This window comes from Miniopterus natalensis, chromosome 4, assembly GCF_054644295.1.
Source record: "Miniopterus natalensis isolate mMinNat1 chromosome 4, mMinNat1.hap1, whole genome shotgun sequence".
Classification (NCBI taxonomy): Eukaryota; Metazoa; Chordata; class Mammalia; order Chiroptera; family Miniopteridae; genus Miniopterus; species Miniopterus natalensis.
The window spans coordinates 65,760,157-65,786,866 of record NC_142084.1 but is presented as its reverse complement, the minus strand read 5'-3'; the positions used below and the strand labels follow the sequence as shown (position 1 = coordinate 65,786,866).

Here is a 26,710-nt window from a genome sequence, read left to right as displayed (position 1 = left end):
CCCACTGCCTCCCTGCCTGGATAGTGCCAGCCTCTCTGCTTATGCCCAGGGCAGCTGCTACGGCATTGCCATGTGGCCCTGGTGCAACTGGGGAGCCGCTCAGCAGGTTTTTCCTCCCAGTGTGCTGTGGAGCACCAAGCTGTCCTCTCCCCGCCTCACCTGAGCCCAGCCCTACTAGGCTCACAGCTCCTCTCTGCCAGCCGCAGCCAGCGGGCAGCGGGCGCTGCGTCACCATGCCCAGCATCTTCGCTTACCAGAGCTCCGAGGTGGACTGGTGCGAGAGCAACTTCCAGCATTCGGAGCTGGTGGCCGAGTTCTACAACACGGTGAGGGCCAGTCGGGTGGGAGGCTGAGGGGGTGGCAGAGTCTCACCAGACCCGGGTTCAAAGCCTGGCTCCTCCATGTCCTCGCTAGGGAATCCTGTTTGAGCAGTTTGCCTCTCTGAGCCAGGCAAGGAGCACTGGCTTTCATTCATTACTTGTCTTTATTTGGCATCAGGCTCTGTGGTAGGCTTTGGAAAAGCAGCAGTGACCCTGGAAAAGAGTGACTCCAGGCATTCGTAACCCAGGATGACGGTGCTGTAATGGGGGACACACAGGCAGCTTCTGGGGGGCCTAGAGGTAGCCCCTAAAGCCAGCAGGGAGGGGTGGATCAGGGAGGGCTTCCTGAAGGAGATGACTATGGCTGCTTTGTTCTCAGCTGTATCCCCAGCCCAGGGTGCTGGGGACTGTCCTGGTTTCAGCATTGAAAGTCCCATGTCCCAGGAGACCCCTCAGCTCTGGGCATACCAGGACAGTCAGTCATCCTTCCCCCAGCCCCACACTGGGAGGGCCCCAGAATCTTGGATGCCTGCATGGCAATGAATTTGACCAAAGCCTGAAAGATGCAAGCAGCCAAAGATACGCGCGTCTATGCTATCCTTACGTGGGAAGCCGGGGACACCGCAGTGAACGAGGTAGGGGGCTTGCCTTCCTAGAGCTCCTGGGATGGTGGGTATCACGTAGTAGGTGATCAATGAATGGTGAGCAGCGTGATGGCCTTTACTGAGTGCTTCCTGTGTGCCGGGCATTGTACTAAACATTGGACAGGAAAAATCTCATTTAACCTTCACAACTACTTGGGAGTTCACCATTTATCATCTATAGAGTTGATCCCGGTTTCCAGGCGAGGAAACGGGCCTTCAGGGAGATTGAGGATACACCAGGGTCACCCTGACCCTTAGAGCCGGATTGGAACTGGGCACCTCCAGGAGAGTTTTTTGGCAGGTGGGGGAGGGGGAGCTCAGCCCCACAGTGGCCAGGTTGCCCTGACTCTGTTGGCCTCCTGGCTTCCCAGAGCCGGGAGATTAGGAGTTTGCGATTCAAGGGTCTTCTAGGTTCTTGTCCCCCCTGGCCAGACGCCGACCGTTTCTGGTGCTCAGTACCCTCACCGAAAAAATGGGAGGGGGCTGAGCGTGCTGATCCCTGCAGGCTGAGAAGACGGCTCAGGGTTCTGGAATGCTCTCTGCATTCCCCGGCAGCCCCCGCAGTCCAGAACGTTCTCTGTTCAGCCCACCGCACCGAAGGCACCGAGAGAGGGCTGGTTGGGGGGCGGGCTGCACCAGGTCTAGCCGCGGTCTCATGCAGGCTTCTCCTCCAGCCCGTCCTTCAGCCAGTCTCTCAGCGCAGGACACTGAACACTCAGACGCCCTCCGAGGCTGCAGGTCCCAAATGCTTTCTGCTCTTGACGCATATGAGGAGATTTCTACACCATTATCAGTCAGTACCTGCATTTCCAGATACTTATCAAACAGAAACAAGTGTTTCACAAAGCAATACTCACCTTTCCCTGGTGGAAACACACTTGGGTATTTTTACTTCTATCAAAAAGGCTCTGGCAGACAGGTTAGGGCGTGAGGAACTGCGTTACGTTATAAGAGGGTTTTCCCCAAACGCTTCTGAGCACCTCCAACCCATCCCCATAACTAATAAATCATAGAGTTCAGGGGTTGGCAAACTTCTGTTGTAAAGGCCGGATTGCTGATATTTTTGGCTTTTGGGGCCGCACGATCTCCGTAGAAATGACTGAGCTCTGCCACTGTAGCTGGGAAGCAGCTACAGGCCAGAGGTCAACAAAGGAGTGTGCCCACGTGCCTATAAAAATTTATTTGTGGACACTGAAATGTGAATTTCATATAACTTTCCTGTGTTATGAGATATTCTTCTTTTAGTTTTTTTGACCCTTTAAAAATGTCAATATTATTCTTAGCTCCATCAGCCACACAAAACAAAACAGTGGGCTGAACTTGGTACAGGGGTTGAAGTTTAGCAACCTCTGCTATTGTTAAATGTAACAAACAAACAAACCCAGTCAAATAGAGATCAACACATTTTTCTTTTTTGGCCTCTCAAAAATGAGTTCATTTCATAGTGAACGTGGGCACACGCATGTTTTGCAGCTTCGTGTGGGAAACTGACGACTGGTGTCAAGACAGGAATTTACAAATAACCCTCGCCCCCTTGACGCCGATATCGGACCTCTAGGAACTTTAACCAAAGAGACAGTCGTAGTAGATGGTGAGATTTATGTGCGGTCATCACTGAGTCATTGTAATTGCAATGAGTAAATGGATACATAAAAAGGGAGCCGTAATATTTTCACCACTCTGTGTAGGGCTGAATACATTCTGCTGAACTACCACACAGCTATTTGAAAGCATGTTTTTGAGCGAGGTATGTAAATCAAAGACAAATATGGAGCAGAAATTTAAAAACATTTGGTCACACGGGCTTCATCATGATCCACTTAGGAGTCACAGCTCATAGTTGGAAAACACTTTCTTGTTGCTCTGCTTGCAAGGAGCTCTGAGCCTGGGGGTTGGGGAAGGAGCCCAGGCCCAGATGGTCAGGACATGGAAGAAGGAAGCACCCGAGGACTCACTCCAGGTGATGGGAAGCTTCAGAGAGAAGGGCACCTAAGAGTTGGGTTTTGAAAGATGAGTAGGAGTTCTCCAAGTTGGGTAGGAGCTGGGAAAAAGAGAACAGCAGAAAGGAAATGGGTGGACTTACTCCTGGAAGTAAATGAGGGGCTGGCCAGTTTGAGAAAGGAAAAAGTATGTTTCTGTGGTTAGAATATGGGCAGAAAGGAAGATGACTGTTTCGAATGCAGGGTTGGAGTGTTTGAAATGTATCTGTTCATTGATGGACTCATTCATTCAACCAAAATGCTGTAAACCGCTCCAGCTGGTGTGCTCAGTAGTCAGTGTCAGCCCGCAGACCAAAGGGACGTGGGGTGGGTTCCCGGTCAAGCGCACCTACCTGGGTTGCAGATTCAATCCCTGGACTGGTCAGGGGCGCATGGGGGAGGCAGCCAATCCATGTGTCTCTCTCACATCGAGGTTCCTCTCTCTCTCTTTTTCCTCCCCCCTCCCACTCTTTCTAAAAATCAATGGAGAAAATATCCTGGGGTGAGGGTTAACCGAAGAAGAGAAAAAAAAAGCTGTAAACCAAGCTGTGCTGGGTGATCCTGGGGCACTACAGAGTCTCAGCGTCCTAGGATGTGGAGGGAGTTTCAGAATTAGAGATGAGTCCCCCAGCCCCATGGTCAGTTTGTGGCAAAGGGAGAGACAGGGGCCAGAATCGAGTTGGTGGGGAGCCATGGGGGTGGGGTATGAGGCCTCCACTTGCTGAATGGGGAGGGAACCTCAACACTTAAAGAATGCATAAGTGTTCTCTAGCATTTGCAAAGGTGTTTCGGTGACAGAGAACAGCAGGTGGCTTGAACCAGAGCCCAGGCCACCTGTGTGGGAAAGACCAAGGGTGAGGGAAAGGGCTGTGAGGTTTCCAGGGCCAAATCAGGAATGCTGGGTAGAGGAGTGTGTGCTCTGTTGGGAGGGCACTGGGGAGCCATGGGTGGCTTTTGGGGCATGGGAGAGTCACTGATGTAGAGGCACAAGGGCTGGTTGATTTCACAGACAGCCAGGAGAGCCAAGAGAATATATCTAACAGGAACAGAGGTCAGGGGTGTGGGAGTGGCTGGATCAGGTGGGGCAGGGGGAGAAGTCAAGGTGTAGGCTTCTCCAGTTTGCACCCATTTGCTTGGGTTTGGTGGCCTCCAGATGTGGCCTCCTTCCAGGCTGTTGGCATCTTAGGAGATGCCGGCTCCCAGAGGCAGGTGTGCTGCTGAATTTTTCCTCAGGATCCTGCCAAAGCTTCAGACGCTCTGAATCTCATCAGCTCCAGAAAGCTCCCTCTCAAGTGTTTGGATATAGAATAGAGGGGTTGCATGGCTGGTGAGGGAACAGGACAGGCAAAGGCAGGGAGCCGGGAATGAGTAGGAGGCCTGTGGCGGGTGGGTGTGGGAGAGAGGGGATCAGCGGGAAGGGAGTGTCGGGGTGTAGGCCACAGTGCCTGCATCTCCAACAGCCTTCCCACCTCCTCTCCCAGTGGAGCCTTCCCTGCCCCTGGCCTCTGCCAGGTGGCGATTCCAGTCCCCGTCTTCCCTGAATGTTGTGTGACTCAGGTAGGAGGCCTGGCCCCTCTCTGAGCCCCTGGCTGTGACTAGCAGGTCTCATGAGCTCTACATCACACCTCCCTTCTCTGCCCATTTCCTCATCAACATTCACAGCAAAAGCAATTAATTTCGGGCATCTCCGGTCTGCCAGGCCCTGCAGAAAACCACGAGGGCCTGGTCCCTGCCCTCAGGGAGGACAGACACCATTAATTGAATAATTATCCACAGGAAACTGGTAATCATGCTCATGACACATCCAGGGCCCAGACTTGATAGGTCCCTCTGGACCTCTTTTCTCCATTGGAAAAACAGGCATTTGCGGTCCCCACCCTGCTGGCCTCCTAGGGGGACGGATCTGATTCAAGGGGACAGCAACCCCTCGTTTTGCTCATTAATCAACAAGAATTGATTGAGCCAGGCACTGTTCAGGCTCTGGGGACACGGTGGTGATCAAAGCAGCCAATAGTGCCTGCCCTCCTGGGGCTGGCGTCCTGGGGGATGGAGGAGACAGGCGATAACAGAAGTTAAGGGTACTGTTGATAGTACTTAACTCACAGAACCCTGGAGAAGGTGAAGCAGGTTCTAGGCAACCTGGATGACACACTGGCCTGTTCATACCACAGAGTATTACTCAGCCGTGAAAGGCGAGAGGCGCTGACTAGAGCTACAGTGCTGATGGCCCTTGGACACAGGTGCTCAGTGAGAGCAGCCAGACGCAACAGGCCACACAGTGTGCGATTCTGTTTACGTGAAATGTCCGGGCCGGGCACATCCACGGAGAGGAAGTAGGCGAGTGGGTGTCAGGGGCCAGGGGAGGGGGTGGGGAGTGACTGCCAGTGGGGTGGGAATTCTCCTTGGGGGTGAGGAAGTGTTCGGAAATTAGATAGTGATGAGAGTTGCACAACCTTGTGAAAAGACTAAGACCCACTGACTTGTACACTTTAAAAGAATGAATTTGATAGTATGGGAATTATAGCTCAATTTAAAAATAGAGATATTAAAAAACCTCACAGATTCTGGCGCATCCTAATCATTTAATAAATCGAAGCTATTATTATTTCAAGTAAACATAGCACAGAGATGCAAAAGCGTTGATGTGTTAATTACATTTGATGTTTCTTAATTTGTTTTTTAACCTTCACCCGAGGATATGGCTTTATTGATTTTTAGAGAGAGAGGAAGGGAGAGAGAGAGAGAAACATCGATGTGAAAGAGAAACATGGATCAGTTGCCTCCTGTGTGTGCCCCGAGCAAGGATTGAACCCATAACCTTTTTTTGGCGTATGGGACAGTGCTCCAACCAACCGAGCCACAAGGCTAGCGCTAACGTTTATTAATTTTATTTAATCCTCACGACAATTCTATGAAGTAGGTACTCTTATTCTCCCATTGTGCAGATGGCTAAATAAAGGCTCAGAGAGGTTATGTTTTCTTCCCAGGGTCGCACAGCATGTAATTGCCAGTGCAGGAAAGTTGCAAATGCTGGAAGTTCAGCATGAAACCCAGGCCACCTGGTCCCCGAGTCTCTCCCTTAACCACAGTGCTGTGAGGCCAGTCGGTTACTGAGTCATTAACAATTAATTCTGTGCATCTGAATTCACGAAAGTAAGTCCCGTGCAGGGAGGGATTGTGGCTTGGCTGGTACTATTGCTCCACCCCCACCCAGCACCAACATTTGTGTGCACCTGTTAAATGGATGCAGCTGGGGTCCTTGGCCAGGTGCCAGCGCCAGTGGGGGGGGGGGTCTGAGCTTTGGCCCTGGGGAGAGCCTGTGGGGCAGTCTTGGCCACGTTCATTGACTTGATTAACTCAGCAAGCTTTTCTGGAGTGTCTCTTGGGTGCCCAGCGGGATAGGTGTTGGGGACACAGCTGAGGATAAAACAGGTGTTTCTTGTCCTCACGGAAGTCACAGTCCAGTGGGGAGGGCACAGATGTGGTAGGAATGAATCATGGGCTCCTCCAGGGAAGCCAGATTTGCAGAGAAGCTGTTAGTGGGGATGGGAGGGGGGGTGGTTGTGGGGGCTTCGGGCTCAGCCCAGGGTGGTTGGGGTAAATGAGAAAGGGAGCTGAGGCAGGGAGTCAATTCAGGCCAATCTCTCCCTCCCTCCTGGATCTCTCCTTTCCTTCTTCTAGCCCTGAGGTAACCAGCCACTTCTATTTACTAGACACCTTGCTGGGGGCTGGGTAATAAAAAGAGCAAACATACTAGAATAACAGGGCCTGGCCTGCGTGGTGGCGCTGGCTCAGCGGTTAAGTGTCAACGGAGGATCCAGGAGATGTGGTTCGATTCCCGGTCAGGGCACATGCCCGGGTTTTGGCCTCAGTCCCCAGCAGGGGGCGTGCAGGAGGCAGCGATCAATGACTCTTTCATCATTGATGTTTCTATCTCTCTCTCCCTCTCCCTCTCTCTGAAATCAATACAGACATATTTTAAAAAATAAACAGAATAACAGCACACGGTTGTACACAGTCGACGGCACCCGTGCAGGCACACGCGGGCCTTATTCACGTTCTCTTGCATGCATTATTATCTACAAACATTTACTGGGCACCTACTGTGTGCCAGGCAGTGTTGTAGACACTGGAGGGTTCGAAGCAGTGAATAAAACAGCCAAATCCTGGCCCGTGGCGCTTGGCTCTTTAATCTCCACCCTGGCACTCAGAGGTAAAGGAGGAAATTGGGGCACAGAATGTCCTCCAAACCCTGACTGGATACACATGGTGAAGGCAGGGACCTTGTTTTCAGACACTGCTAAGGTCCTTGAGCACATAGTAGGCACTGAAGGAATGGTTGTGGAGGGAATGAATAAATGAATGAATGAGAAGCATCTGCTAGGGTTGGGACCCAGGGAGTCCAGCTCAGGTGCGTCCAGAGCTGAGGGCCGGGCTGGCTCTGGACACGATCCCGGACAGTGCCTCTTCTGCCTCCATCAAGTCTGGGTGGGGCCAGTGGTTGGGAAACATGGGGGCCCAGCCCTGGAGGGCAGGGAGGACACACTGGCATCTTCTCTGATGCTATCAGAGATTCCGGAGCCAGTGTCGCTTATTAGTCATAGGCTCCACCTGGTGCTCTGCCCTCATTCTGCACACTGGGGCACAATTTCAAACTCCTACCGCAGTTCTGCTGGTGTGTCTGAGCTTGGAGCAGCTACACCACTATAAAGCTTGTTATTATTGTCTCCCTCAACAAAAACAGCAGCAGCCCTTGCTATTTCTTGAAGCAGGGGAGCCCCCTTTCATCATTGCCACCTGTCTCATCTTCCCGTCTTCCAAGGCAGGGGGCAAATCAAGTTTCAGAGTCTTCCAGAGCCATGTGACCTCAGAGAAGTCACTGAGATTCAATTTTTTCATTGCCCAACAAGAACTAGAACGCTGGACTTCGGGGTGTATGCAAGTATTAAAATCTCTGCAAAGGTGTGTGGTCAAAAGATGAGACAGTAGCAGTCGTAGTGTCTTCTATCCAGAACTTTCTGGATGGAAGACCTCTGTCAAGTATTTTCATGCATGTGATGGATGATCCACCTGAATCTATTTTGAGATCTAGTCAGCAAGAAATATTGATTACCTACTACATTCTGGTTCCTGAGGTTACAATAGGGACTGGAGAAGACACAACCTGTGTAATCAAAGCTGAGTTTAGCAGGACAGCCAGACGGTTCCAGAGCAGCTGGACAAGTGTTAGGAAGTGGGACAGCAATGGGCACAAAGGAAGGCTACCTAGCCCTGCCTTGGGAAATTGGGAAGTCTTTATGAGAAAGTGATATCCAGGTGACAGATGAAGTAGTAGCTGGCCTGGCAAGGGGACTGAGGGTGGGTGGAGAACAAAGTGTTCTAGGCAGTGGGAACAGCATGTGCAAATTCTTGGAGGTAAGAAGTAGGAGTAAGTACGGCTCATTAGAAGGAACTGAGTTATGCCTTCCACAAAGATTATAAAGTTGATGTGGAGCAAATAAATGAGTAATGGAGGGAGTTTATAAGCCAAGTTTAAGAGCTTGGATTTGAATTATGGGAGTCACAGATGTATTTTATTTTATTTAGAGTTTAAAGTGACAGATGTATTTTAAATGGAGGCTTTAAAGTTTGGGAGACTGGTTGACTCAGCATCTTCAGGCCTGTGTTGATATGCCCAACGGCTGGTGTTTGGTTGAAGTCAGAGAGGGGAGCAGGTTTGTTCGGGATTTTGCCCGTTTGGTATCCATGGTCAATCAAGGTGCTCCCCCTCCTCTGGTCAGCTGTGGGATGTGGCCCAGACTACACTCCAGAATTTGAATCTTGGGCTTGGACATAAGGACTGAACATAGTTGTTTTCATTCATGCCCAAAGTTGTCCCTTGAAGAGATTGTCCATTCAAGGGTCAGAGCTGTTTTGGTTTCTGGTTTTTCTTGTCTCTGCAATTCCTTTGATTAATGAGCTCCACATAATAAATGAATGAATGAGTCAATTAAGTACGTAATTACGTGTGCGCACACACACACTCTCACATATGTAATATTAATTGTGTAAGTTCACCAGAATCATTTTCTGTTGCTTGCTACCAAAGAAGCCTAGCTAATATACTGGTGGTGGTGGTTTTGTTGGATTCAAACAATAGAAAGTTAGCTTAAGCAAAAAACCAACCAAACAAATAAACGAACAAAAAAGAGAATGCATTATAAAAATACTGAAATATTTTAGAAAATGGAAAGATGAGTTGCTTGGGAGGGCTGTGGCCTAGTGCAGGGCTGGAGGATTCAGCTGAAGGGAAAAAACTGCCCTCGAGTGTTTGTTTTTACTCTCAGCCTCATCTCCTCATGGTGGCAAGACGGCTTCCATATCTTAAATATCATGGCAATATCCCAACGCCTGGCTAGAGAACTGTCAACTGTGCAACTCAATTTTGGTAACTCTCAGGCTCTGTGTCTGCTTCAAGTTTTATTTTTATTTATTTATTTATTTTTGAAAATAGGAATGATGAAACTTTTAAGATGACAATGTATTTACATAAATAATCTGGCTGGAAGTCTACATCCGTATTATCATGATGTACTTATCTGATGAAACTAAAACCATGAGGCTAATGCTCGAACAAGAATAGCATTAAAAACAAATTTATACATAAATTTGTTTTGCAAAATTCCACAAGTTTGTCCTGTTTAGAGCGGTTCTTCCTTATTTAGTCCAATAATTGAATCCCATCTGGCAAGTACTGTTACTCCTCTCTCATGTAAATTTCCGTCCACGGGTGACCTGATCCATACACTGCAGTGAGCATTCATAACATTCCCCAACAAAAAATATATATTTCATTACACCAGGCACTCTTCAAAGCCTAAAAGCCCAAATTTTTAAAACCAATGACAGTTAAAATAAGGGGTTTTGAACTGTAAATGCTTGTTAAGCTTTGCTGTATAGACGAACATTTTGGTTTCCCAGGCTCAGTGATACTAAATTGCCTATTGGGTGTCGTGGCCTCTTGCATCAGCTCTGGCAGCTGTCCTATTTGTTCATCACGAAAGTCATTAAGTTTTTCTTCTGGCAGGGCTGTTCCAAAGCATGCTTTTTCAGTCGAATTTTGGCTGTTTTCATTAGCTTGTGGCCATGGCACTGCTGCATGCGCCTCCCATTCCTCCAAGAAACGTCGGGCCTCGTCCGAACCAACCGTCTCATGTCTCCTAAATTCGTCCTTCACGTCCTGGTCGCCGAGGGCTTTGCGGTCCGGGGGCAGAAAGCGGTGCAGCAGCGGGATGTGCCCATACAAGGCCCGGAGGGGACGCGGGTGACCTGCGCGCACCGGCTCCGCCTGCTTCAAGTTTTAAATCCCCAAAGAGAAGATCTGATTGGCCCGGTTTGGGATAGGCGCCTACTCCAGTGGGGTGGGGGCTCATGATACAGACAGGGCGAGTGTGCGGCAGGGCTACCTCTCGGTTCTAGAACAGCCAATGTGAACCAGCGTCTGTCCCAGAGCTGTGTCTGGCCTTGTCCATCGATGGGCACAAGAGACCTGGGCATGGAAAACAAGGGTGTGGGTGGGACCGTGGACTGGGAAAACAGCTTGCCAAGGCTGGATCCTCAAAACGTGACCTTTGAGCTGGTTCCACCACGACCCAAGGAGAGCCGTGAGCTTTTCTAGACTCAGGAGGATGCCTCCCATGGGAACTTGTACAGGGTCTCCCAGGACCTAGGCTCACAGGGGGTGATATTGTATTAGGTGAACGAGTTCCCCTCACCCATCACTGAGCTCTGTATTCTTGAGTTAGTGTCCTTAAGATCAGGGTTCTGAAAAACTAACAGAGCACTCTAGTTAACAGGGCGCAATTCCTTCGCTAAGATGGGACACAGTTGAGAAGACCTTTACAAGGAGAAGATTTTATTGGGGAGGGAAGGGTGTAATTGAGCAAGCTAGCTAGCTGGCTCACCTCAAATTGGCGGGTCAAGAAGACCACGAGAACACTTGTTTCTGAGCTCATGTGAGATATTAACTGTAGCCCCCACATACCTGGGGGAGACTTTGAGGGTATTGAAGTCCTGTGTCAGACTTAGAGACTTTCGAGCCATTGAAATTCTGGTGCAAATGTTCTTGTGACCTTAATTGTACTCATAGGCTAGTGAGGTCTGGAGACATTTGGGTCAACAGCATGAAGAGGCAGGTGACATTATGCATATGTCACAAAAGTAGAGATAAAGGGCTAGGGCATTGAAATTACCCCACAATTAGTGCGGTAGCATGGATCCAATCCTATGTCTCTTTGATCCTGAAGCCCATTAATGGGAAAGCTTTGGTTTCAAATGAAACACCCAACTAAAAAACAGCTTAAACAGAAAGGACAACATCTTATTATTATTTTTAAAATAGAAACCCAGATGTAGATGGTCCTGGAATAGGTTAACTCAGCAGTTCAACATCATCCAAGCTTCTTGGCTCTTTCCATCTTTCTGCTCTAATATCCCCAGAGAAGTGGTTCTCGAAATATTGTCCAGGGACTCCCTGGGGTCCCTGAGGCCCTTCCAGAAATTCCTTGAGGTCTAAATTATTTTCATAATAATATGGAGATATAACTTGCCTTTTTCCACTCTCCTTATCTCACAAAGATACAATGGAATCTTTCAGAGGCCCCATGGCGTGTGATGACATAAACTCTCTGGCAACCCAGGGAACGTGTGCTTGTGCAGTAACGTATTTTAAAACATTGTTGGACTCAGTTTCTACCACAGTCACTCTTGGTAGATGTAGCTTGAATAAACAAAAGGTCTTTGAGGTCTTCAATAATGGTCAAGAATATAAGAGGGTCTTGAGACAAAAAGTTTGAGAACCACTGTTCTCAATTATTTGTTTTTGCTTTCAGCCTGGTTTCCGCATGGTTGCAAAAGAGCTGCCACATCTTAAACATCATGCAAATGTCCCAAGGCCTTTTCACTGGGCCTGATTTCAGTAAAGAGAAATTTCCCGGAGGCCCCTCATCACATCTTCCATCATGTTTCAGGGCCAGAATTACATTACACCTGTAGTCCTCAACCAGCCATTGGCAGGCACAGGAATGACCCATGACCTGGGGCTAAATCCTGCATCTCTGAAAGCCATGTCCTCCTGATGCTTGAATGGAATTCGGGTTTATTTAGCAAGGAAGAAAGGAGGTACACATAACTTAAGATACAGGTTCAGCTGCATTTCAGTCCACAGGAAGTGGAACGCAAGCCTTAAGCTGCTTATTAAGAAATGGCCTGGAAGCAATAGAGTCACTCACATTCCTCTCCCCCGTTGCCACACCAAGTCACCAGGGCACGGTGTGTCGCAAGGAAGGCTGGGAAATGTAGTCTTTAGATGAGTACCCGTGTGCCTACCTAAAACTTGGAACACTATTTTTATAAGGAAAAGGGGGAGAGTGTAGGTAGAATGTTAGTATATAGTCTTTGCCACCATAACGAATGAACGAATGAATCCATAGGATAATGGGTGGAGTTATGGATCTATGGACGACCCACTGACTGCCAAGATCCGCTGAAAGACTTGACAAACTCTGGGTTGATTCATTGCCTGGAAGGAGACAGGTGACCGACTGGCTCAGGCCTGAGAGTTTTGACATGGGGCAGCCTCCCTCTGCCTCTCCTGCCTGACACCCCCTCCCCATGTCCCCCTCTTCTCCAGTTCAGCAATGTCACCTTCTTCATCTTTGGGCCTCTCATGCTGTTCCTGATGCACCCATATGCCCAGAAACGCTCCCGCTGCGTTTACGCCCTCTGTGTCCTCTTCATGGTCATCGGTAGGTGGGGGTCTGTGGCAGTGGGGCCCTGGGGTGGCAGGGGACACCTCCTTGACCGCCTGCCTTTGTCTCTTGCTCCAGGCCTGTTCTCCATGTACTTCCACATGACACTCAGCTTCCTGGGCCAGCTGCTGGACGAGATCTCTATCCTGTGGCTGCTGGCCGGTGGCTACTGCGTGTGGATGCCCCGTTGCTACTTTCCCGCCTTCTTAGGGGAAAGCAGGTGGGATGGGGACTGGCCCCCTGGTGATCCTGTTGGAGCCCACCTGGGCTCCTGGGTCCCCTCCCTGAGTCCTCTGTGGTCCTCGAAATCCCTCCCCTGACTACACCAGGACTTTCTCCTGACCTTGCCTGACTTAAATGTGCTCCAGGGCCCCCTCCTCTAAGTGTACTTGGAACTCCTAGAATTCTTCCCCAGATAGCCTGTGACCTTCTCTAGACCCTATCTGAGCTTATCTGGGGGGGGGGGAGGTCCTAGGACCCTATGCCTAAGCTTACCCGGGCCCCAGGGACCTATCCCCTGACCCTGGGCTCCCTGGAATCTTTCATATTATCCTCCTAGTCCCCCCTCTTGACCTGAGACCCCTCTGAAATTCTCTCCTGACCCTACTGGACTCTTCTGAGCTTTCCAAGATCCCTTGAGTGATAGCTTCTGGGACCCCTGCATTTTCTTCCTTAATCCCACCTGGGCCCTGGCATCCTTCACAGACTCACCTGGGCCCTGAGATCCTCTGCTGAGCACACCTGGGAGCTTCCAGACCTTTCTCTGAGCCCAATTGGGCTCCTTGGGACCCATTCCCTTTCCTCATCTTCCCCCCCACAAGAGCTCCATGTGACCTGCCTGACCCCCTCCCAAGGCCCCTCCCCAACCACCCCACAGCTGATCCCGTCTCCCTCCAGGCTCCAGTTTACCTGCCTGGTCGTCATCACCACCATGGTCAGTACCTTCCTGTCCTTCCTGAGGCCTACAGTCAACGCCTATGCCCTCAACAGCATTGCCGTGCACATCCTGTACATCGTGTTCCAGGAGTACAAGAAGTGGGTGGTAGCTGCAGGTGCCCTGGAGGGTGCCCCCCCAGACCACCCTCTCCCCCCGCAGTACTCACTCACTCACCGGGCGTGGAGGTCTTGCTGACTCCATGCTCAAGCTTAACCACAAACAATGGGCAGAGCCAGGTTTGAACCTAGAGCTGTCTGACTGCAGAGCTTGTCATTTTTTATTTTGAAGCCCCCAACATATATACAAGCAGAGAGTGTTGCACCATAAACCTCCCTGTGCCCACTAACCAGCCCCAACAACCGTCAACATTTTGCCAGCCTGTGCTATATGTTTCCCCCTCAGACTTCATATCATGGCATCCGTTAATTTTTCAGGATTTCACTCTCCCAATAAAGAATTCCTTTTTAACCCATACTAGGTCTTAGCAGGGTAGAGAGGGAATCTCAAATGGGGCCACGTGAGGAGAGTTGCATAAAAGGGTTGTTTATGAAGGAGAGGGCCGGGTGGGGGAAAATCACCAGGAATCATTTAAAACCCCTGTGCTAATAAGAGTGCGATTCTAGGACCATCGGGAGACCTGGGGTGAGGGGTCATGGGAGGGAGTAATTGCAAGAATCTGGATCTGGAAGGAGAGAGCCCGCAAGGTGCCCTTGGCGAGAGCTGTGACCTCCGGTAGCCGGTTGCAGCCAGCCTGCGCCAACCCCACAGGGAGGGAGCCCTGGAAATAAATCTAGCAGGACCCTCCCTACCCTTTGGTTTCCCGCTGGGGCTCCTTATTGGCCAACCCAACTGGAAGTCCAAGGACAAGGGAGGCTCTGATTTGGTCCACAGAGCCCAGCACTGCCCCCCACTGCCCCCAGGTCATAGGGCAGAGTGAAGAAGGGCAGGGAAAAATCTAGAGGGACAAACGGAAGACAGGACACACGCTTCTAACAAAGGTAACGCTGCGGCCTTACACAGTGCCCAATACCCAGTTCTCACTGACGTTTGCCCAGTTTCTCAGATGCCCTCTCACACCTGGTCTTATTTAAGTCAGGATCCAAATCGGTCTCTTTGGTCTTTATTTCCTATCAGTCCCCTCCCTCTCCCTTTGCTCATGTCTGCTGAACACACACTTGGTCATTTGTCCTGTAGAACATCCCGCATTCTGCTTCTTATGGCACCTTTCAATGAGTTTCCTTATTTTTTGTATTTCCTGCAAATTAATAGTTAGATCTAGATTTAGGTTTAAATTTTTTATTTATTGATTTTAGGGAGAGAGAGGGGGAGGGAGGGAGGAACACCAACCTGCTCTTCCACTCACTTAGGCCCTCACTGGTTGACCCTTGTATGTGCCGGGACTGGGGAGCCAACCCTCCAACTTAGCATATGGGGACAGCACTCTAACCAGCTGAGCTAGCTGGCCAGGGCTCAGGTTTAAATTTTGGGGGCCGGTATGTTTCATGTGCAGTGCTGGGTGTTCCTCGTTCCATTCCGTTAGGGCTGCAGGATGAGCGCTTGTCCCACATTTAGCGCTGTTAAGGTCGATCAGGGGATTCGAATGATGTCGCCTGTTCCTTTATTAGAAAGTTTCCACTGACCCGTCACCTAATGGCTTCAGCAGCCACGGGCGCCCCTGCCTCCGTCCGTGATCTCGGTGCGAAAGGGCGATCTGCAGATTCGGGTCTTCCCTCTGCATTCATGGGCTGGGCTTCTCCCGTCAAAGGCTCTCACTCGTCCACCCTGCAGTGGAGTTTGAGCAGGAAAGACAGGGGAGACCATTGGTTCCTTCCCCCCGTTTATCAGCGTTGATTTGGCGCCTTGGCCATCTCTAGTGGGGGCCAGTGAGGTTGGTTTTGTTTCTAAGTATACTTATGAAGTCAAGGATGTTTACATTTCTGAAATGTTTTAACCCATTTGGGCCACTGTGCTACATTTTTTACTTTTTATTTTTTTGTTGTTGTTAATCCTCACTGAGGGTATTTTTCCTTTTTTTTTTTTTTTTTTTTTTTTAGAGAGAGTGGAAGGGGGGGGGAGAGAGGAACCTTGATGTGAGAGAGACACATCGATTGGTTGTCTCCTGCACGCTCCCTGACCAGGCCGGGGATTGAACCCGCAACCCTTCGGTGTGCAGGCCGATGCTCTAAACACTGAGCCAAACCAGCTAGGGCTTACTTTCTATTTTGAAATAACGACAGACTCACAGTGAGTTGCAAAAACAGTACCGAGTCCTGTGTACCCTTCCTCCAGTTTCTCCCAGCCCCCAACCCCACCAGTGGCAGCATTTTATGAGACCGAAGTACAACCTCAAAAGGAGGGAATTGACAACTGGACAACACTGTTGACGAGACCACAGGCTTTATTCAGATCTCACCAGTTCCTACTCATTATGCTCTTTCTGTTGTTCAAATGGTCTCATTTCAGGCCAGCGGGCAGGGCCTGTGCTTTTAACCATAAAGGAGTTTGTGCCTTATTAATCCCCGATACTCTCTTTCCTAAGGGACACTGGGTGAGCCCTGCTGTCGGGGAAACCCAGACGCTGTCCTTGAGTCATCCCAACGCAGGGTCATCAGAGACTTAACCCTCCCCCCCACAGACACTCGCATTCTCATAGCCGTGCAGACAAGAATTTTCAAGCACGTACTCACAGATGCATACACACCCACACACCCATGCACACAAACACACAAACACAGACACAGAAAGGCTTGTTGGTTAAGACTCTGCAATCTGACAACTCTGGTTCGGACCCCAGCTCTGACCCTTATTAGCTGTATAACCCTGGGGTGGGGCATAACTTCATCTCATGGGTCTCAGTTTTCTCACCTATGAAATGGGAATATTAGCATTGTGGTGAGGGCTGAGTTTCTATCCAAAGGACTTGTTGAAGTGCACTTGGCATCCTGTCAGTGCTCTGCAAATGTTGGCCATAAGAGCAGATGAGCCCCCCTCCCCCGCACCTCGGATCCTTCCCTCTTCCCAGCAGCATCTCTTTGGTGGAGGAATTTCCCATCAGCCCCTGCAGGCTCCATCTCTGAGTCAGGCTCTCATCTCCCTTCTGCCTTCCCTAGGACCAATAATAAGGAGCTCCGGCATCTCATTGAGGTCTCCGTGGTTTTGTGGGCCTTTGCATTGACCAGCTGGATCAGCGACCGCTTCCTTTGCAGTTTCTGGCAGCAGGTTAATTTCTCATACCTGCACAGCATCTGGTAAGCGCCTCCCCTGCGGGCCAGGGCCCCAGAACCAGAAAAATCTGATCCCAGAGTTGGGAGCGGCAGCCTGGGGACATGGAGGGAAGGCACCAATCCTGGGTCTTGTGTGTTTGGGAGGCAATTGGCTGCAATCAGGGGGTCAGTTCCAGAAGGTTCCTTTGGGTGGTCAGGATCCATGAGAAGTAAGGAGAGGACCCAGTTGGGGTTGGGGACGTCCAGCTGGCTGCAAAGGCATTTTGCACCCTCACTAACCTCTCCCTGCGTCCCACAGGCATTTGCTCATCAGCATCACCTTCCCTTACGGCATGGTGACCATGGCCTTGGTGGACGCCAGGTACGAGATGCCGGACCAAACCCTGAAAGTCCGCTACTGGCCTCGGGACACTTGGCCTGTGGGGCTGCCCTATGTGGAAATTATTGGCGACCACAAGAACTGCTAAAGTCTGTTTCTTGACTCCCAACCATCAGCCAGCTCACCCGTATCTCGAGGAGAGAGGCTTGGACCAGGAGTCAGAGACACAGTTCCTTCCTCCAGCTCCTTCCCCATCTCCCTGTCCTGTATGGCCCACCCCCAGGCAGGGGATGGACTTCAAGACTTCCCTGCCCAGAAGACTGATGATCCTGCGGGGCTGCCGGGCACAGCTCCCCTCCATGACCTGCCCAGTTCTCTTTCATCTCCTCATGTCCACTGCTTCCCACACAACAGCTGCTGTGATTAAGTGGCGTCTGCTGGGAATGACCTCAGGCTGGGGCTTGGTCCACATGCGCCTTACTGATGGTGGCGGTCACTACCAGGCTCTTTGGACCTGCCTTTGGCCATGCACTGTCCCTGGTACCTAGGGGCCAGCCCTGAGAATGGACGTGCTTTCCACTCGCCTCGTCTGCCCTCTCCCTGCACGCAGAGACCTGCAGGCCTTCACACACGCTCACGCGTGGGCTTCCGTGGCCATCTCCCTGGCTGACAGCAGGGCGACGCGGACACCTGGACGGGGAGCTGGGAGGGCCGGTGCGGGCTCGCAAAGCCAGGGAGAGGGGGTATGTCTTTCACTGTGGTTAGGAGCACAGGGCTGGGAGTTAGGGGGCCTGTTCGAATCCTGCTCCACCATCTCCTGGCTGTAGTACCTGGGGGAAGTGATTTTTCCTACCTCTGAAGCTCAAACACCTTGTCTGTAAAATGGAAATATTCCTTCCTTCATGGAATTTCTGTGTGGATGAAACAAGATAATGTATGTAAAGTGCTTAGCATGGAGTCTGACAAACATCTGTCCATCGACTCACCCTTTAATTTATTCATCCATCTATCCATCCGTCCTCCCATCCATCTATTCAGCTGACTGTTATCTATCGCTCTCCTCCACTAACCCATCCATTTTTATTCATTTATCCACCCAAATCATCCCACCATTCTTCCAATTGTACCTCTCAGTCATTCATTCATTCACTGTCTCATCTCTTCAGCAAATAGACATTGTCAACTATATGTTTTACACCAGCCCTTGGGGCCACACGGCAACAAAGACATATAAAGTCCCTGCCTTAACGAGGGGACACGTTAGATAAAAAGACACACCAAAGGCAATTCCAGGTACCAATGGGTCTGCCTAAATTTTACAGTAGTGGAGAACCTTTCTTCTGCCAAGGGCCATTTGGATATTTATAACATCATTGGCAGTCCATACAAAATTATCAACTTAAAAATTAGCTATGAAAAAGCTCCTAAATTTATTGAATTTTGAGTCCCGCCTGTGATTGCCTTGGCAGGGCCAGACCAAATGATTTCATGGGCCATATATGGCCCCGCGGGCCAGACGTTCCCCACCCCTGGCTAAAAGGTAGAGCGTGGTGATGCTGGAGAGAACCACGAGGTGGTGGAGCAGCCCTTTTAAATGGAAAGTGAGCGCCTCTCCAGGTGAGACCTCAACGACAAGAGGAAACCAATCACAGCAAGATCTGGGAAAGACCATTCTGGACAGAGGAAATGGCAGGTGTAAAAGTCCTGGAGTGGGAATGCATTGGGGCAACTGAAAGAAAGCTGCTCCCAGAGCTTAGTAAGCGAAGGAGGGACCAGAGTAAGAGGCTCTTAACCTGGGGACCCTGGATGGGTTTTAGTATCCATGGACCACTTGATATTCTCTGCAAAAGATGGGTGTCAGGTGTGTTATCTGGGCCCTAGGAGTGCCTCACTCCAAAAGGACTTGAGGCAAGCCCATCTAGCTCATTGGGGAGATTGGGGTATTAAAGAGAAAGGGCCACTCGTATTTATTGAGCAATTACCACGTGCTCTCTGCCCATGAGACACATCATTGAACCTAATACCACCTCCCCACACCCCTTCAGACAGAGAGGAATATTCTCATATTATTGTTATTTGTTAATCTTCACCTGAGGATATTTTTTCCATTGCTTTTTCCTAGAGAAAGTGGGAGGGAGGTAGGGAGGGAGGGAGGAAGAGAAACATTGATGTGAGAGAGACACATCCATTGGTTGCCTCCCTCACGGGCCCCAACCTGGGGTGGGGAGCGAATCCAGCAACCCAGGTGAGTTCCCTTGACAGGGAATTGAACCTGTGACCCTTTGGTGTGGGGTCTGACGCTCTAATCATTGAGCAACACGAGCCAGGGTGAATATTCTCATTTTATAGAGGTGGCTCAAAGAGGGCAAGCAACTTGCACAGGGCCACACCTGATATGGTCCCACAATTCCACTCCTAGGTATATATTCGACAGAATTAAAAAAAGGTATTCAGACAAATACTTGTACAGAAATGTTTATACAAACACTATAGATAAGAGCCAAAGGGGGGAAAGCGACATAAATGCCCAGTCATGGAAGAGCGGGCAAACCGAATGTGGTGTATCATACAATGGAATATTATTTTGCTATAAAGAGGAGTCAAACGCTGACACACACTACAACATGCTAAACATGCTCAGCGAGAGAAGCCAGACACCAAAGGCCACCTATGGTGTAATTCCATTTAAATGTCCAGAAAATAGACAAATTCATAGAGACAAAAAGCAGATTAATGGTAGTCAGAGGCTGAGAGGAGGGAATGGAGAGTGACTGCTAAAAGGTACAGGATTTTCTTTTGGGGTGAAGAATATGTTTTGGAACTAGATACAGGTGGAGGCTACACAACATTGTGAACGTTCTAAATGCCACTGAACTGTACACTTGACATTGTTAATGGTTAGTTTTATGTTATGTGATTTTTTACCTCAATTAAGGTTTAATAAAGCTCCCAGAGCCACTCTCTACTGATCTTAGGTCATGCGCCCTCCCTTCCCCCGAACCAATCCCAGTAGCCAGAGGGATGCAGCCCTTTGATTGGTGTTCAGTGAGGGGGTAAAATCCCCATTCCTACTTCAGGTTTGAGAGGGGTAAGTGGGGGCTGAAGCCCTCCCTCAAGCCATGAGTTGGCATTCTTCTGGAAGGGCTGCAATTTATTTTAATTTTAATTTTATTAAAAAAATTTTTAATTTATCTTTATTGTTGAAAGTATTACAGGTGTTCCCCCTCCCCCTCCCCCCCACTGATCCCCTCCACTCCTCATCGGTCCTATCCCCAGGCCTTCCCCACACTATTGTCTGTGTCTTTGGGTTATGCATTTATGCATATAAATATTTGGTTGATCTCTGCCCACCCACTCCCCCATCTGAGATCCCTTAGTCTATTCCATGCTTCCAGTCTGTTCTATGTCTCTGGACCTATTTTGTTTATTAGTTTATTTTGTTCATTATATTCCACAGATGAGTGAGATCACATGATATTTGTCTTTCTCTGATTGGCTTATTTCCCTTAGCATAATACTCTCCAGTTCCATCCATGTTGTCCAAAGGGATAAAATATTGGAAGGGCTGCAATTTAAAAATTCATACAGAAGTGCCTTACAGGCTCCTATTGGTCCTGGGAGGAGCTCCCAGATCAGGGACTATTGCTAGGAAAAAGGGGGAATGATACTAAGAGAGAGAAAAATTGCAATGTTTAGTATACTGCCCTTTTACACATAGTTTGGGTTGGCTCCAAAACCATTCATGGCTCCCTATGGCCTATGGGATAAGGGCCCAAAGCCCCAGCGTGAGAGTCAAGGTCTGCTTTGATTGAAGTTAATCTGGGGTAGGTCTCCAACTGGCCACTGGGCTCTGCTCCAGCTTGGTCATGTTCAATATTGCCATGAGTGGCTGTGTGTACATTTGTGGCTGGCAGGAAACTGTGCTGAGTACATTTGTGGCTGGCAAGAACCTGAAGTACAGGGAACATGCTGGAGGCTAGAAAGCGGATTAAAAAAAAAAATCTTCAAGGGCTGAACCATCTACAAGGTGAAAGGGGAGTCAATGCCAAGTACTCCCTCTGGGTGCTAATAAACCTGACCGCTAGAGGGCGATAGGGGCCTAAGCTGGTAGCAGGTTATAGACAGGAAGCTAGACTCCCTGTGTTCAAAATGTTACTTTCTAGCTTTGGGACTTGGGTCCACTTATAGCTCCCTCTATGTGTCAATTTCATTATTTGTAACATTGAGATAACATGTATCAATCATGTATTCTGCCATATGCTCAAATTACTATTTGCTTTATGTTTTTCTTTTCTCACACTGATGTACGTAGGAAACATTGTGTCACTTTAAGAAGTCATTTGTCACAGATCAAAAATAACCATAAAACTAGATACAGTAACAACAAAAAGTGTTAACTGCAGTTCAGTGATTCTTAACCCAGACTGCACATTAGAATCCCCATTTGAACTTAAAGAACCGTGGCTCTTTGCAACAATTGTAGCTTAAACGTTCTTCACTGCAAGCTTCCTTAAGAGACAAATTGCTACCCTTCTCATTTTTATCTCTTTACCTGGGGTACTGGTTTTGAAAGTTGAGGACGTCTCAGAATAATCTGCAGAACTTGCTAAACCAAACCTCTGGGTGTTGCCACACACGCAGAGTTTCTGATTCCATAAATATAGGGAGACAAGAATTGGCATTTTTAACGAAGTTCCTAGGTGATGCTGAGCCTGCTGGTTCAAGGACCACATAGAACCACTGACCTATTTACATCCAGTTACAGGATTTTAAACTATTGAAGTTGTATCGACACTAAAGTAGCTGCTTTTTTTTCTCAGCAAGATCTCCATGCCACTCACCCCCAGCAGGTCCCCAGCACACCCTGCCTTAGATTAACAAGTACAGTGTTATTATGATAGTGACCTGATCTTCAGAGGTTTTGTCTGGACTTACTGACAATCCAAAGTTATTGATTTTTCCCGTGCTGTTCTTATGTGCAAAGTACCTGCCACACCATTTAATGAATACTTGACTGACACTTAAATGAGAAATGAAGGGAAACCCCTGCCCCCAAATGAACAAACAAAACCCCAACCTGATTTTTAATTATAAGAAGGAATTTAAATAACTGCACAAGGGTCCCCAAATCGCAGGCAGAAGTCCTAATGTCCGAGAGACAAGTGGCTTACAAGGCTCTGAAAAAGATGAAGGGATGTTTCTATATCCAACCTAAATATAGTTTACAAGTCCTTGTGAAATTATAGGATCATGGGTAAATTCAAAATTGTTTTTTGGAGGGTTTAGCATTATAAATTTCGAGGTATACTGAGACCCTTTTGATCATTTTAATGCAGCACGATTTCAAATTAGCGTCAACTAGCATCACGCCATTCTATGATTGTCCCCATTTTACAGATGTGCAAACTGAGAGTTAGGGGGAGAAACCAGTTGACCAGGCTTTCCACGGCGCAGATCAAGGATAGGAAAATTAATCTGCAGTTCCAGAGCTCATTCCATCACATAGTAGCGGCACGCGACCAGGAAACAAAAGTGTCCCTGGGGCTCCCTCCCCAGAGCTGGAACCCGACACCACAGCTCCAGCTTGGGGAGGTTCTGGCAGGTGAGGCTCCGCTCACCAGGCAACGCCCCCTGCGGGCCACAGCGCGCTGGCACTGCGCGCCCGCCCGCCCCGCCCCCGCCCCCCTCCACGTGCGGCGCACACCTCGCGCTCCCGCGGTGGGACTTGCCTCTCGCCTCCTTCTCTCCCGCCCTCCTCCCGCCCTCCTCCCGCCCTCCTCCCGCCCTCCTCCCGCCCCTCCGGTCTGGGCCTCCCATTGGCTGAGGACTTCGTCCCTCCGAGAGCCGCCCGGCCGGTCCGCGCCAGGCCGGAAGGCCCGCCCCACGAGTGGCCTTCCGCGCTGTTGGTTGGTCCAGGCAGCTGTCAGTCGGGGCTGCGGGCCCGAGTCGGCGGCGGGGGCCCGGGGTCGGTGCGCGACCCGGACTGGCTGTGGTTTCCGGTTCCGCGGGGCTGGCGGGCGGGCGGGCGGCCGGGATCGGCGGCGGCGGCGCCTGACAGACAATGAGGGCGGCGGGGAGGCGCTGAGCGGCGGCAGCGGCGGCGGCGGCGGCGGCGGCGGCGAGCGACGCGGGGCCCGGGGGCGGGGCTGGGCGGCAGCCATGGACAATCAGGTGAGGAGCGGCCGCGCCGCCCCAGCGCAGCCCGCGCCGTCCGCCCGGCCCCCTCCCTCCCTCCCTCCCTCCGCCCGTCTCTCCTGGGTCCAGGCCTCCGGGCCCCCGCTCGGCGCCCGCCCTCCCCGCTTTGTGCGCGCCCGCCGCTCCCCGAGCCTTTATGTGGGGCAGGGGCGCCCCTCCCCCATCTGTGACCGGGGCCTGGCTGGAGCGCCTGGGACCCTCCTGAGGACCTCGGGCAGGCCTGGCCCAGAGCCCCCCTGGGACGCCCCTTGTCACCCCAGTCCAGCCAGGAATCCTCTGAGACGCTCCCCAAGAACCCGGCCCAGCTCAGAGCCCTCACAGGCGACCCAGACCCCTTAGGGGCGCCTTTTGGGATCCCAACCTGACCCAAGCTCTTGGGATATCCCTTGGGGTCCCAGCCCGGCGTCCCCAAAGGCTCCCCTGGGGAACCCCTCAGGTTCCTCAGATCCAGCCTGTACCCCCTTTGGATCAGAGCCGTCCTGCCTTTTTTCCTTTCTGGACCCTTGCCCCTGAGTCCCCTCAGACTCCTGGAGTCCCCAACCTGCTGCCTCCTCTCCCTTAAACCAAGGCTGGGACCTGATTACCTCCAGAACCCCTGGGACCTTGGTTTGCAGCCCTCTCCTTCCTCAAACCCTAAGTCTTCTTCCCTCTCATCGTCTTCCAGGCCTGAGTCTCCCCTCTCATCCTGTCCCTGCCTCAGCCTGAGTGTCTGTTTCCCCTCAAACCCTGGCTAAGGCCTGAGTCTTTCCCCACAAGGACCCAGGCCTTCGTTGAGCAGCCCCCTCTTTGGGCCTGGGGTTGGTTCCTCGGATGCCTTTGACATACTCTGCTGCCTCAGCCTCCTCGGTTTCAGGCCCTGGTCACCCTCCCTGAGACCCCAGTGCCTTAGGGGCTGTCTCTTTCACCTTCAGACCCTCTTCTTTTAGACCAAGCCCTGGAGCAGTTTCTGCTCTGACCTGGAGCCCCCACACCCTTCAGGCACTAAATGCCGCACATACCTCAGGACTTTCAGCCCGGACCCTCTCCTCCCAACACACCTCATCATTCTCCCCACCCCCTTTCCCCAGCATCTTAGAGCTTCCACCTAGAGCCTTGCTGCAAACCCCAGGTGGTTCCCTAACCTCTGTAAACTCTACCCATGGTCCCCCTCCCTCCCTTCTGGAAACAGAGCCGGTGCTGTCAGTTCTGGTGAACCTGAGGCTTTTTTGACCTCTGGAACCCCCTTCACCAGCTCTGTGCTGTTTCCTCTTCAGTACCCAGGCCTCTTCCCTTCCTCAAGCCCAGGACCACTGTGGCACCCAGCATAGGATCCTTTATTATTTCTCCACCCTCCCCTGCTGTCTCTGGTTTCCAGGGGTGTGAGGCCAGGAAAGGCGGTGTGGGGCTGTGGGGGTGGCAGCTGAAATCTCTGCCATTAGTGAGGGCAGGTTGGGGCGTCCCTGGTTGCTGGCACCACTGAGGCGGCTCTGACTGGTAAGGTGCTGTTCTGTGTGATGTTTCAGGGGTGTAGGCCAGGAGACCTCTCCCCAATCCATCCTGGCTGCCTGTGGTGGCACAAGATCATTGAAACTTGTGTTTGTGGCACCGTCTCACTATAATTTCCCTTGTGGCTTTGGTTACTACCTTTCTCTTCAGAGGGAAGGAAGAGTTTATCGTATTTGAATGGTGGCGTTCTGCAGCGTGAATTCAGTTCCCTTGAAGATACAAAGCTTGTTGCCTTCCGTTCATATTGAGTTAAAAAACAAAACAAAATATACCTTCAGTGTCCACTTTCAACAAAGCTCACTCTGGAAAGGGCTCGTTGGGCACCACATGGGCATAGAATATCACTCCTGCCTCTTACTTGACCTGCTGGTTCCCCGGGAAGATGTCTTAGGCCCAAGTGTGTTCATTCCCTCTGAACAGTTGTCATTTATGTAAGTGGGATGGTGAGAATAGGTGGCATTCTTGGTCTGTGACAGAGTGGACTTGTTGAACACACTCTAGAGAGTGAGATCTGCATTACCCAGTGCTGTGGCCACCAGTACCTGTGGCTCTTTAAACATAAATGAACCAAAATGAAAAAGTGTGTCAGTCATGCCCGCCATATTTTAACTACCCAATAACTACTACTGCTGACCTGTCATCCCCCTCATTGGGCAGCATGGAGAGATGGCAGAAAGGTTCTTTTGAGGCTGCTAGCCTAGATCCTTGCAGAAGTATTTGCAAGTGAAACTGATCCCAAAGGAAAGTATGTGTCACCCCATAGACTGATTCTCCATCCTGGCTGTGTTTTCATGCAAATTTGAGAGAGTGCCCAAGTAGGCTAGTTGGCGGTCAGTGTTCCAGAATGACTTCTGGTACATGGCAGAGGCTTTGAATCCAGCAGACTCTCAGCCTTTTCCATTCTCCCCCAGGATGTCCCAAACCAGTAAGTGCCTCAGTCTGATGGGGAACAACAGGACTTCCCCCTAAGGACCTGGCAGCATTGGGAGTCTTTGCTTCTCTTTGCTTCTCTTTGCTTTCCTGTTATGTTCTCTAGAACTTTCAGCCCAGCTAAGAAAGGTGATTCTGTATTTTGCTCTGGGCTCCCAACTTCTCAGCATTGAAATCTTTCCTCATGGATAGGAAAAGTCTTTATGGTTCCCTCTGTCTTGACCCCAAGTCTGTACTTAACACGTCCAATGTCTGTGGGATTTGTATTTTTTTAGGGGGGAGGAGGCCATGTACTTTGGGGGGCGGGTGAAGATCTTTGCTCATTAGGCGTGTGATTTATCCAAGGATGGTGGGGAAGGGTTAGGCATAAAGGCTGAGCAGATGCTGGGAGCGTGGGGAAGGGCTGCCTGGGGATGTGGGTTGCCTGGGGAACTAGAAGTAGTGTCAGTGTCTGGGTGATTCTGTTCTCCAAAGGACTAGGGTGTCCTCCCTTCACAGAAGCACTGGGCATGACACCCAAGATGTGTGGCCAACCCATTGAATCACACAGTTGAATTAATGCTGATTCCTCGAAAGTTTCTCTTGAGTTCTAAATTGGGAACAGTTGCTTGCAACCATAGTCTATTGTTCTGGAAGGGGAGGTTTATTTCTAACGGCGATGGCCCATTTTACAGATGTGTAAATGCAGGCTTCAGGAAGGCCCTGAGAGGAGGTCAAGCCTTGGTGGCATTCTTAGGTAGGTCTCTTCTTTTCCTGAGACCTTGGAATTGTTCAGAGCACTCACATGAGTGTGACTGGATTCTCCCCCACCCAGCTCTGAAACTTGCTTGGGAAGTCAGCATGCCAAGTTTTTGTCCTGAAGTTAATACAGTGGTACCTTGGTTTTCGA

At 50.4% G+C, this 26,710-nt stretch overlaps 1 protein-coding gene and 1 pseudogene across 1 annotated transcript; one reads left to right on the top strand and one right to left on the bottom strand.

The window, feature by feature from the left end:
- Positions 1–233: 233 nt before the first annotated feature.
- On the top strand, positions 234–17,359 carry ACER1 (alkaline ceramidase 1). The gene is made up of 6 exons (XM_016197984.2): positions 234–326; positions 12,614–12,728; positions 12,810–12,951; positions 13,629–13,766; positions 16,779–16,916; positions 17,191–17,359. Exons 1-6 carry the CDS (start codon positions 234–236, stop codon positions 17,357–17,359), a joined length of 795 nt encoding a protein of 264 aa, XP_016053470.1.
- On the bottom strand, positions 1,981–10,937 carry LOC148093327 (succinate dehydrogenase assembly factor 3, mitochondrial pseudogene; annotated as a pseudogene).
- Positions 17,360–26,710: the final 9,351 nt, after the last annotated feature.